This window comes from Cynocephalus volans, chromosome 3 (assembly GCF_027409185.1).
Source record: "Cynocephalus volans isolate mCynVol1 chromosome 3, mCynVol1.pri, whole genome shotgun sequence".
In the NCBI taxonomy this organism is placed as follows: domain Eukaryota; kingdom Metazoa; phylum Chordata; class Mammalia; order Dermoptera; family Cynocephalidae; genus Cynocephalus; species Cynocephalus volans.
Window position 1 is genome coordinate 159,329,162 of NC_084462.1, and position 12,700 is coordinate 159,341,861.

At 38.3% G+C, this 12,700-nt stretch overlaps 1 protein-coding gene across 5 annotated transcripts in view; it reads left to right on the forward strand.

Moving 5' to 3' along the window:
• The window catches only part of NRXN3 (neurexin 3), a 1,519,487-nt gene that overhangs the window by 562,371 nt on the left and 944,416 nt on the right, over positions 1–12,700 (forward strand). For all 5 annotated transcript variants that reach the window (XM_063091545.1, XM_063091547.1, XM_063091543.1 and 2 more), the window contains one exon: positions 6,931–7,134. In XM_063091545.1, the coding sequence (XP_062947615.1) occupies positions 6,931–7,134 (204 nt within the window). The remainder of the gene's footprint in view (positions 1–6,930; positions 7,135–12,700) is intronic.

Sequence of the window (12,700 nt, forward strand, 5' to 3'; positions counted from 1 at the left end):
TTACTCAGGGAGAAGTTGGCCACTGTTTCTGTGCTCAGCTGGAGTGCAGTGGTACAGAAGTTCTGTCCAGAAGTAGATGAAACCTATAAGGATGGAGATCTCTACACTCAGCCTGAGATGACTGACTATTTTGCAACAGAGCTCAGAGAATTTAATGCCTAAGGGGTTTTTTTGAAAACAATGAAGATCTTTGTGTCAAACAATATGAGTAGCAATGAGAAAAATGACAGAATAGACAGAAGTTTAGTAGAGAGAATCAGGGAAAAAGAAAGCCATGGAAGGTCCTCCTGGAATCACACGCATCCCTGGGAGTCTGGAAAGTTGTGCACACTTGATAGGCTACACCCTCTTGAGAGTAATTAGAGTAGGGCATGGGGCAGATTTGAAAGCATTCGCAAGCCACACAAAGATCCATCAATAAGGGGAAGAGACTTATTTGCTCAAGGGTCTTAAGCACGACTACTCAGCAAACACTGAACAATAAGCTACTTTTGCCTACGTGCTACCTTGGGAAACCAGAACTGAAAATAAAACTGCATTCATCCTTGGTCGCCTGGAAAACTGTGCTTATTCTCAAGATTGTACCTGTTCAGGGATGACAGAGTGGACAATTTCCAAGTTACTAGTCCCTAAGGAAAAATTGTAAACTCCCTGAAAGCAGTTTCATCATGCATGTCCAAAAGATAAAGGGTAAAAATCTAACTGACTAAAAGGGGTTAAGTATAATATTTGACAAATAAGTGGCTTATACTGACCCAGAGGCAACAACTGGGAAGGTGGACCAAAAGATAAAAATTGGGGAAAATATCTGAGCAGAGACATCAGAGACTTGACTCTGGGGAAAATGCAAGTCATACAATTGGCTCAGTCAAGTCACTAAATAAATAAGCACATGAACAAACAAGCAACAAGAAATAAGTCTGATGGTGGTGGGGTCACTATCCAGACTTGCTACTATGTATTATCTAAAATGTCCAGTATTCAATAAAAAATTGCAAGATATGAAAGAAACAGGAAAGTGTGACCCAAATGCAGGAATAAATTTAGGTAATAGAAAGTGCCTTTGAGGGGGCCCATACATTGGACTTAACAGAAAAAGATTACAAAGTAGCTATTATATATAGGTTCATAGAACTAAGGGAAACTATGCTTAAAGAAAATACGAACAATCAGATAATGATTCATCAAATAGACAATATTAACAAAGGGATAAAAATTGTATCTATAGTATCTACCTACTTATTTACCTACCTATCTCTAAATGGAAATTTTGGAGTTGAAAAGTATGATAACTTAAGTGAAAAACTTACTAGAGGGGCTCAACAGTAGATTTGAATTGGCAGAAGAAAGAATCACCAAATTGGAAGGTATATCAGTAGAGATTAAGCAATCTGAATAGAAAAAGAAATAATGAAGATAAATGAATAGAGCCCCAGAGAAATATGGGCACACATACTAACATATGTGTGAAGGGTACTTTAAAAAGTTGTGGAAAAGAGAATTACAGGCTAATGCAAATCTTTCCATGAACTTTTTCATCTACTCTTGTATAATGGGAGTACCAGAAGAAAAAGAGAGACAGAAAGAGACAGGAACAATATTTGAAGAATTAATGGCTGAAAACTTTCCAAATTTGATGAAAAACATTAATGTGCACATCCAAGAAGCTCAATGAACTCTAAGTAGGGTAAACACAAAGAGAGTCACATCCAGACTCATAATAAAAGTGTTGAAAGCCAAAGATAAAGAGAAAATCTTGAAAGCAGCAAGAGGAAAAATGACTCATATACAAGGGTACCACAATAAGATTAACACCTGATATCTCTTCAGAAACAATGGAGGCCAAATGCAGTGGGATGACATTCAAAGTCCTGAAAGAAAAATAACTGTCGACGAAGAGTTTTATATCCAGCAAAGCTGTCTTTCAAAAATGAAGGTGAAATAAAGGCATTCTCAGATAAACAAAAAAGAGAATTCATTACTAGTATATCTATCTTACAAGAACTATTTTTAAAAAGCTTCAGGCTGAAAGGAAGTGACAGCAGACAGGAATTTGAATTTATGTGAAAATAAAACAAAGAGCTTCTATAAAGGTAATTATGTAGGTAATGATAAAAGACAGTGTAATCACACATTTCTTTTTCTTTCTTTTTTAGCTGATTTAAAAGGCAATGCATAAAACAATATCTCTAAAATTGTATTGCTGTGCCTATAACATATAGAACTGTAATATATTTGACAATATAGCACAAATGAATGAAGCTATATTGAAAACAAGAAATGACACCAGATGCTATCTTGAATCCACAGGAAGAAATGAAGACAGACAGAGATGGTAAATAATAAGTTTAATTTAGAAAAAAGAATACTGTATAAATATATTTTAGCTCTCCTTTCTTAGCTTCTTAAAAAAACGTAAGTTTTTATAAAGAAATCATTATAAAAATGTATTGTTCGGTTTGTAATATATGTAGACATAATATGAGTAATAATACAAAAATAGGAGGAAAGGAAGAGAACTATATAAAGTAAAGTTTCTGTATCTTACTGGAATGAAGTTAGTAAAAAGATGAAATAGATTCTGGTAAATTAAGATGCACATTGTAAGCCCTAGAGCAACCAGAAGGAAGTAGCTAAAAAATATAGTTAAAAATCATTAAAGGAATTAAAATAGTATGCTAGAAAATATTTGCTTAAGACAAAAAAATAAAAAAGGTAGTAAAGGAGAAAAAGGACAAAATAAGGGAACTATTTAAGTACGTTATGTGGTCATCCCATAAGTGGTCTCTCAGTACTCAACAATCTGATAGGTTTTATATTGAATAACTTTTCTCTATAGGCTCATTTTACCCCTAAATTTAGGATTCTATTTATGGCACTCCTTGTGTTTGAAATCTTTTAAGCAAATTAATATGAATCCATGGAACAGATTTTGTTTCAGCAAATTTCTATATTAAATTTTCTGCTTCATCACCCTCCCCTTATAAGTATTAAGTTAATAATAGAACATGCTCACAGAGATGCACACAAAGGTACATAGTGAAATACACACTTTATTTTGTACCATTAGCTGTTTAACTACATACTCACCTATTTATTCTCTGATACAACCACTATTTACATAAAAATGCATTCATTTATATGTATACCTGTTCTGGACTAAACATATTCAGAGGGATGAAAAAAGCCATTCATTTTGTAATGTATGTAAGTCGAAAGTATCAAAACAACTTCTTAAAGAAAACATAGGAGAAGCACTTCAGGAAATAGGACTGGGCACAGACTTCATGAATATGACCCCAAAAGCATGGGCAACCAAAGGAAAAATAAACAAATGGGATTATATCAAACTAAAAAGCTTCTGCACAGCAAAAGAAACAATTAAAAGAGTTAAAAGACAACCAACAGAGTTGGTTGAAAATATTTGCAAAATATACATCTGACAAAGGATTAATATCCAGAATATATAAGCAACTCAAACAACTTTACAAGAAGAAAACAAGCAACCCAATTAAAAAATGGGCAAAAGAGCTAAGTAGGCATTTCTCTAAGGAAGATATCCAAATGGCCAACAGACATATGAAAAAATGCTCAACATCACTCAGCATCCAGGAAATGCAAATCAAAACCACATTGATATACCATCTAACCCCAGTTAGGATGGCTAAAATCCAAAAGACTATGAACGATAAATGCTGGCGAGGTTGCGGAGAAAAAGGAACTCTCATACATTGTTGGTGGGACTGCAAAATGGTGCAGCCTCTATGGAAAATGGTATGGAGGTTCCTCAAACAATTGCAGATAGATCTACCATATGACCCAGCTCTCCCACTGCTGGGAATATACCCAGAGGAATGGAAATCATCAAGTCGAAGGTATACCTGTTCCCCAATGTTTATCGCAGCACTCTTTACAATAGCCAAGAGTTGGAACCAGCCCAAATGCCCATCATCAGATGAGTGGATACGGAAAATGTGGCACATCTACACAATGGAATACTACTCAGCTATAAAAACGAATGAAATACTGCCATTTGCAACAACATGGATGGACCTTGAGAGAATTATATTAAGTGAAACAAGTCAGGCACAGAAAGAGAAATACCACATGTTCTCACTTATTGGTGGGAGCTAAAAATTAATATATAAATTCACACACACACACACACACACACAAAAAAAAACCGGGGGGTGGGGGAAGAAGATATAACAACCACAATTACTTGAAGTTGATACAACAAGCAAACAGAAAGGATACTGTTGAGGGGGAGGGGGGGAGGGAGAAGGGAGGGAGGTTTTGGTGATGGGGAGCAATAATCAGCCACAATGTATATCGACAAAATAAAATTAAAAAATAAATAAATAAATAAATAAATAAATAAATAAATAAATAAATAAATAAACCATTTCATGGCTCACTTAATATTGTAATATTTCTTGGAGTGTACATGTGTGTGGTTGTGTATAGAAGGCACATAGTAATGGTTAATGGTGTTCATAATGACACAAACACACAGAAGATTGTGCATGTTCATATAGAACAATATATTATTTAGAAATATGTGTATTACCTATGTTTATGTAATATTGTATATATATAAACAATATAAGACTTTAAATAATGGCATGTGTTTATGTACACACAAACACACACACACACACATACACATACACAAGAGCACCACACTGTACCATGAAGCGTAATGTGCTTAGAAACATGGGTGTGCTCTGGCATCGCTCTCTGACAATTTGGCAGAATGGTTAAGTATACAGTCATGAGAAGCAGACTGCCAGCATTCAACTCCCAGCTCTGCCGTTTATTAACTGAGTAACCTGGTATCTGGAAAATACAATAATCAGATTATCTTCCTCATAGTGTTCTTGAGGATTAAATGACTTCTTAATGCATATAAAGTCCTAGAAAGCACCAGAAAAACAGTAAGTGCTCAATACATTTTAGCTATCGTTATTGATCTTTTGATTCTGCTCTTCCAGGAGATAAAACAATTTTTTTCACATCTGGAGCATGCATTAAATTTAGATTATGTTTTCCATCTAAAAACAGATCTTCATAATGTCTTTTATTGTGATGGTGTCTGCAAGTGTTTTATCCTCTTAGAGTTTGTGAATTGTAATGTGCAGTTATTAGCATGTCATAAATTTTGCCTGGGGGATAGTTTTTCCTGCGTATTAGTAGATGCATTTGTATTACTTTTCATGAATCTTTTGTATGTAATGTAAATAGGGTGGGGTTATGATGATGACACAAAGTGTTTTGGGACCCTTCCATGTTGTCTGCCTGCCCCTGGTCTCTCCCTGCTCTAATTCCTTCTACACATGAGGGCAGGGATGTTTGTTTCTTTTGTTCACTGTGATGTCTTCAACACCTAGAACAGTGCCTGGTATTCAGTAAGCACAAACAAATGCACCGTAGTACCTTGTAACCTAAAGCCATTTACTTACTTCCCAGTATCTACCAAATTCCAGTGATTTTATAGTAATCTCAAACTACCTTTATGTAACTACTACTTCTCAAAATGTATGTCTGATGCTTCTGCTAAACTGAATAGTTTGTTACTATCTGAGCACCCCCCTTCTTCTTTTCTTTTATGTCTGTGGAGATGCTGATCTGCCTGTCAAATCTGATACCATCACTTCTCTGATTACAAACCCCAACCTTCTACCAAGACCATCTCAGACTCTACTTTACTCACCTGCATCCCACAACATCTCTTCTTTGAATGCCACTGGCTTTGTTTGTATATATTTCCTCTGTCATTTAATAATTTTTATGTTCTAGTACAGTGATTTGTGCATGCTTTGTCTCTCTTTAGAACAGGGACCTTGGGCTTGTCTGTTCCAACTTTGTATTCTGCACACTGCATGTAGGTGGCAACTATTTGACAACAGCAAATATTTAATGAAGACCTACTCAGTGCCAGATTCTGAGCCCATAGGATGGCTGCTTTATAGGATGTGAGCAATATTCTCTCCCTGTGTTCTCTAAAAATATTTGCCAAATGAAAGATTGAACAAATTAACATGTTGAACATCATGGTGTTATAAAACAGTTCCTGGACTTGGTATCAGATATTCTGGGTCAAAATCCTAGCTGTGTAACTTTGGCATCATAATATCACCTGCTAGGAGCCTCAGTTTTTTTGGTTTGAGAGTAAGAATAATAGACCCACACTGTAGCATTAAGTGAGATAACGTATGGGGGGAGGGTCCTAACCAAAGTGCTTGGACTAAAGAAAGTATCAAACAAGAATGAGTTTTCTTCCTTCCTCATAGAAGTGCCATTTGAATAAAAGTAAAATACATTTCTCAAGATTGTCATTAGCTTTTTATTGTTGTTGTCTTAGCTCTGGCTCTATCAATCTTCTTTGAATGGGCCAAGCAAACCCTCACAATGCCTGCCTGGCTTCTGAGGGAGTTATGGGTGCCAGGCTGTGCTGCTGCCCTTTCCTCATTCTGGAGGATCTCTAGCAAACTCCAATTTGTCTGCTCTGGTGATTTTAAGCTGCTGCTCTCCTCCTATCTTTCATGAAATACAGGGATTCTAAGCTTTGTTTTATGTATTTTTATTTTAGCTACAGTATACAGAATTACAATTACTACTATTTGGGGGGGGGCATTTTCACTTTTGCAAAATGCCTTCACATCCATTACTTAATTTGGTACAAACCTGTGAGCATGTAGGGCAGACACCAGTGCTGTCATATGCCATTTGCAAATAGGGAAATAGAGTCTCAGAGTTTAGGTGGTCTGCCCAAAGATACACAGTTAAAAAGTGGCAACAATGGGTGGTGATCAAAAACGAGTCATCTGCCTGCAAATTTGGCCCCTCTCTACTCAGTCTGGAAGTGAGGGGTATTTAGAAGCACTAACAGCCTTCATGTTAATGATCTCCTGCATTCTTTTTCGGCAGAGGCCTCCATCCTGAGCTATGATGGCAGCATGTACATGAAGATCATCATGCCCATGGTCATGCACACAGAAGCAGAGGACGTGTCCTTCCGGTTCATGTCCCAGCGAGCTTATGGGCTGCTGGTGGCAACGACCTCCAGGGACTCTGCTGACACCCTGCGCCTGGAGCTGGATGGTGGGCGTGTCAAGCTCATGGTTAACTTAGGTATCGTATGAAGTACCCTCTGCCACTCTGTTTGGGCTTGTCTTCCCTTTCTTTTCTGATTTTCATTTGTTTGATTGAATTCTTTGTTTCTTGGAAGTTAGCTGCTCACCTCTTGTTTAATAGACTAAGGATAAAACCCAACAGCAACAATCACCTCCTTGTTTCTGCATGAGGTTTTGATGTCAATTTCTGGTTTCTGACAGTGGTGGTTTCTTTACTAGATTATTTGTCTTCTAAGTTTCCTTTCTTGATTTTTTGGAATCGTTTAGCTTTGTGTAAAACACGCTACTTTGGTCCATCTTTTGATCAATCATATTCTCATTAAGTCCAACTTCTCGGTCACCACTCAAAACAGTCAATGCAGAGGGCAGAGACAGGGCAGGATATGGAGGCAGAATGGGAGAGTGGGTTGCAGGGAACTAACCTGTGAGTAGGATGAGAAATGCATTGTTTCCAGCTCCATATGGCTATTCAAATGGGGAATTCTGGTGGCCTTGATGACACTGATATCTCCTTATACTTTCTCCTAGTGGGAGGACAAGTCAGATTTTTCCTGTTGTCCTGCTGGAAGGATAATCGCCTAAGTTTAGAGTCTGTGAGATGTGGAAGGAAAATGTGGTTCCTGGTCTTCTGCATCCCTGTTTTCCTTCCTGACGTTCTTAACTATCCCTTGGCAGGCTTTTTTTTTTTTTTTTTTGTAAAGATTGTTACCTCACAGTTACTCACCGACTACTCTGTTCTCCTCATATAAAACATATCTTTTTTACCTTAGAACTGAAAAAACATGACAAATTCAATTTGTAGCTTTGTTGGGACAGAATATGTTCTTTCACTGAAATGACCTATAACTTGGAAATTCTCCTTTTTATGTCCTTACATTGCTTCCTGCTGTTGACCCTCTTACTGGATTCTAATTGATCTTTTAGGTAGAATGGGGGCCCTCTGGGTTTTTGGAAGGGGATAAAAAAGCAACCTCTATTTCTGCTGTTCCTACTCAGCAGAAAGTCCATGCCCAGTGTTGACAGGATTAGTAATATAGCTTAGTCCAAACTTTCTAAGCTAACGGATTTATTTGAGTATACAGAATATATTTGGATACAAGAATGCCTTTTTAAAGATTTCAATGGAATGGCTTATCAGAAAAATGGAAACACACAGTGGGCAAAGGTACCAGATGCAAGACCATATAAAGCCCTAGGTGGCCTGGTGGGATGGTGGGATTTTGAGTCCATGCCAGGTCAACTGGTGTCAGATAATCTGGTCACACTTGGAAAGTGCTTATACTGCAATCTTCAAATCTCTAGGACACAGGACTGTTTTGAGCAGTGGCTGATTTAGTCATGTCTTTTTTTTTTTTTCTCTTCTAGTTTAGCTTTTACAACAATATGCCCTTTTTCTTGTCCAGCCTCATTTGATTTCTACTGTCAGTGTGTCTCTTGGTTTTCCTTTTGTTTGTGTATGTGTGTGTTTAGTTATTTTAGGTTTCGTTTTTCTCTTTTGCTGGACCTTTTTTGTGTTCTTGAGTTTCCAATCCTCTTCCCCATCAACCATGGTAAATCAAAAGATGGTATTCAACCCTTCAAAGGCCCAAAGCCTGCGGCCCGCATAGCAAACAGCCTTGAGAACAGAGAGTACTGAGCAGCCTACAGGGACTGGCATACCCCTGTCCCTCCCACCTTCCCTTCCCTGCTCCATCCTCCTTCACCTTAAACAAACCAATGCACGAGTATATTACCTAAAACCAAGAACCAGTAGCTGATGATCTACTCCTCTAAAAAACAGAAGGAATTTTTTTAAAAAAAGAAAAACAAAAAACAAACAAACAAACAAAACCCCACAGAAAACCAAAACAAAAATCAAACACAACCTCCTAACTAGCTCATAGAAAAAGAAGACAAAGATAGTTTTTATCTTTGCATCTATTTCATACTAAAAGACATACATATGGGGATGATTCAGCCCCATGGGATCCTGAGGGAGTGCACACTGTGTCTTTAAACAAACAATTTTCTTTTTCCTTATTAGATGTTGTTTTATAAAGATTAGAAAGTCAACTGTGACAGGTCTCACATCTTAGAAGGAAAAACTGGGGGCAGGGGAAGGATACAAGGATATGAGCAAAGAAGGAAATAGATGAACAGATTCTCATTCTCTCTCTCTCTCTCTCTCTCTCTCTCTCTTTCTCACACACACACACACACGCATGCACGCACATACGCACATACACACCTCCCCCACAACTCCAAGTTAGTCATAGATCCTATGTGTATTCTCAGAGGCATGATTTTTCTACTTTGCAATTTGACCAAGATCTGGGAGATTGCTTTTCAAATAGACTTTGTTTTTGCTTTTTAGATTCTTTTAGCAACCGTCACTCTAGCTCCTGCTCAGCTGAAACATCTTGGGCAGGAGAGAGTTCAGCCTCTCCAAGAGATCACTGTGCTTCTCCACCAATAGTCATTTCTTCTTTCCCTGCTGGAAATGGTTCACCACAATTACTGGTTTGAATTTATTTAACTTGCTTTCAAACCTGACATGGAAAACCGAACTTAAATTCCTTGTACTTGTATATATGCACTCTTCAGATGCATGCTGTGTTCAAAGGTCCCCCCCGCCCCACCCACAATATATGCCTTCATGAATATATTCTTTATCCTTGCCATGAATTCCTATTTCCTTTTCTTAGTTGTAGGAAAAACTGTCTCTGAGCTGAGTTTGAGTTCCTGTGTATCCCCCAAAATGAATTCTAATCTCTTTTTTCCCTCACTGCATTTAAATTGTGTCTTTTTTCTAGCACATGAACAAATAATATTTCAGTTTATTGCAAATGTATGCTCATGATATAAAAGCCTAATAGATATTTCTCTGATGTAACATATCTTTTAAATGTCAAAGAGACTAGAATCTTCCAAGGGCTCTGTTTTCTTAAGACAGCCATATGTGGTCATAGCAGGCATGAAAAATATCCTGCATCACATAGCACGTTTTTTAAAGTTGTGAGGTTGACTATTGATCAAACATATTTTGACCCTTTAGAATTAAAATATATATAAAATATATTTTATTCTCACAGTTTATTTAAAGATTTAAAAGACTTTGTCTTATTTTAATCTCATGATAATTTTGTGAGATAAATCAAGAAAGTGTTTTTATGCTTATTTTTACAGACGTGAAAACATGACTTTACAAAGCTTACATAAAAAGTTGGTAGCAGAGCTGGAACTAGAACCCGTGTCTCTAAACTGTTAGATCAGCATGGGTTATCTGTTACCTCTACAGATCAACACTGCCGATCAGTGATGTCGCAGTCTTAGTGACTTCTAACTGCTGTCGTGATGGTCACCTCTGAAACATGCACAGAGGGAATTTCCGTTTTCCTTAGTGTCTATTTGGGATACAATGTAGAAGTCAGTCGTTATGGATAAAGCCTTTAGGATTCTCAGCAGAGTGCTGGGAGCCCTTCTTCTATGGCGGAGGCTCTGAGGCAGTGTCATGCAGTTTGATCAATTGCATTTAAATTCTGCAGATGTTCTCTTTCTGGAAACATGGACTATGCATTATTGAAAATGCACAACTCTTAGAAACATTCACCTTTTCTATGCTCAACACAAAACTCATCAATATGGAAAATAGTCATCTCTCCTCATATACTAAAATAAAACAAAAAACTGAAAAGCAAAATAGACCACACACACACATGCACACACGCACATGCACATGCACATACCTTAAACGTCAAGCCAAGATTCAGGCAGACTTTTTTCGAGCAGGGAGAGAATTTTGGCTGCTATGGAAATTAGATCTAAAAGGAAATGGCCTTTCCAGGTCAATTCCCCTGACTTGCTTTTTATCAAAAAATATATAATTTCACTTTCAAGGCTACCCCCTCAGAGCTTATGAAGAAGAGACTGGGGTAGATTTTTCCCCCCAAACCAATTACTCTTCGAGTAAAGTAACAAACTAATTCTTCAACGCTTGACTTAAAATAAACAAACTGCCGTCCTGAAATCTCCAAGTCCTCACACTGATTTAAAGGCACCATTCACTTCACATGGAACACAGAAGGATGAGCCTAACACAGCACCTCTCCTTAGGTTCTTATCTAATAATATAATCCTCAGCTACACAAGAACCAAAAAAGAGAACCCCTCATTGCTTGCAGTCCTTGGGTTTGTGCTGTTAGGCCCACTCTTTCTCTTTCCTGCTGTCATACGCATGCCCATGCATCTGTCTTTCTCTCTCTTTAGTACACCGGGAGGGGGCTTTCTCCAGCTTTGGGTTATGGCAGGTGTAACCAATAGCTGAAGCCCCCACCTCCTCCTTGCTCCCTGTCCTCCCCCTTCCCGGTCCTCACCAGGGGCATGGCCTCCTCTGTCTGGTGATCGTACCAATTGCTCCAGGGCTGTTTGCTCCCACTTTTCTGTTGCGGTTGACGACACATGACAAACCTAACCGCACGAAACCAAACCCAGATTTTTCTCAAGAGATGTCTCCTGGGGAACAAATAAGCTTCTGCCTCCTTCCTCAGAATGATTGGGTGTTGTCAATTGGTCCTATCCAGAGTTCACATAGGTTCATTCTGCCCTGTGGTTTGCCACTGGTTCCTTTTTCACTTGCTCACTTAAATGTTTACTTTGGGAAATTCAAGTGGTGGCGTTATCCTTGACAAGTCCTCTAAAGACTGTTGGGTCAACCTTAAGAAGAAGAACACAGTTGATAAATGTATTTTTTTCCTGTACCTTTCTTCCTTTTTTTAATCATTTGACTTCTACCTTTTAATATCTGACTTCAAACACATTCTTATTGGAATTCTCACCTTCATAAACCAACCTTGGGTTTAATTGGGCAGCTTGCTAACAATTAACCTGAGACATTTCTCTAACCCAATCCCCTACTAACCCCCACCGACTCTACTCAAGAACTTTTATAGTGTGTGTCCATGATGTCCAAACAGAGATTAACAGAGTGAAAGATACTGTGCTCTCTGGCACAGAATTCCTTGTCTGGTTACCAGCACTGGACAGTTAGCCACCCTTTTCTTCCCTCTATTTCCCATTTAAAAAAAACTAACACCAAAACCAAAGAATTTTCTCTCCTCAACATTCAGAATCGCAGAGTGAAATAGGTAGGATGTCAAAGGTGCCCGAGACCTCCTTCTCGTGTGCCTGTGTCGCCTTCTCCCTGAATGCTGTGGGCACTTGATTCGGCCTGAGCATTCAGGCAGGAAGACGGAGATGGGCTTCGTGAGTGGGTCGGTCTGGGAGCCTTTGAAAAAATAGCAATCAGAGAGCTCAATCAATTGTGATAACATCACACAACTCCTTTCACCCAACACCCAACCCCACCTCTCTAAAATCTGGGATGGGTGTTTGTGCGGTTAGCCGTTTGCAAGTGGCCATTTTATGACAGGAAATGACCAGGTGGTGTTAACCCTTTCCTTACCTCTAAGGATGATGGCAAGTTTGACTATGCAAATTTCTATAGCATTTGGGGCCCGACTTAGGGAGAGGGTGGAGGGAATTTGTTATCAGAAAAAGAGAAAGGGTTAAATACTGCACTGAGAAAC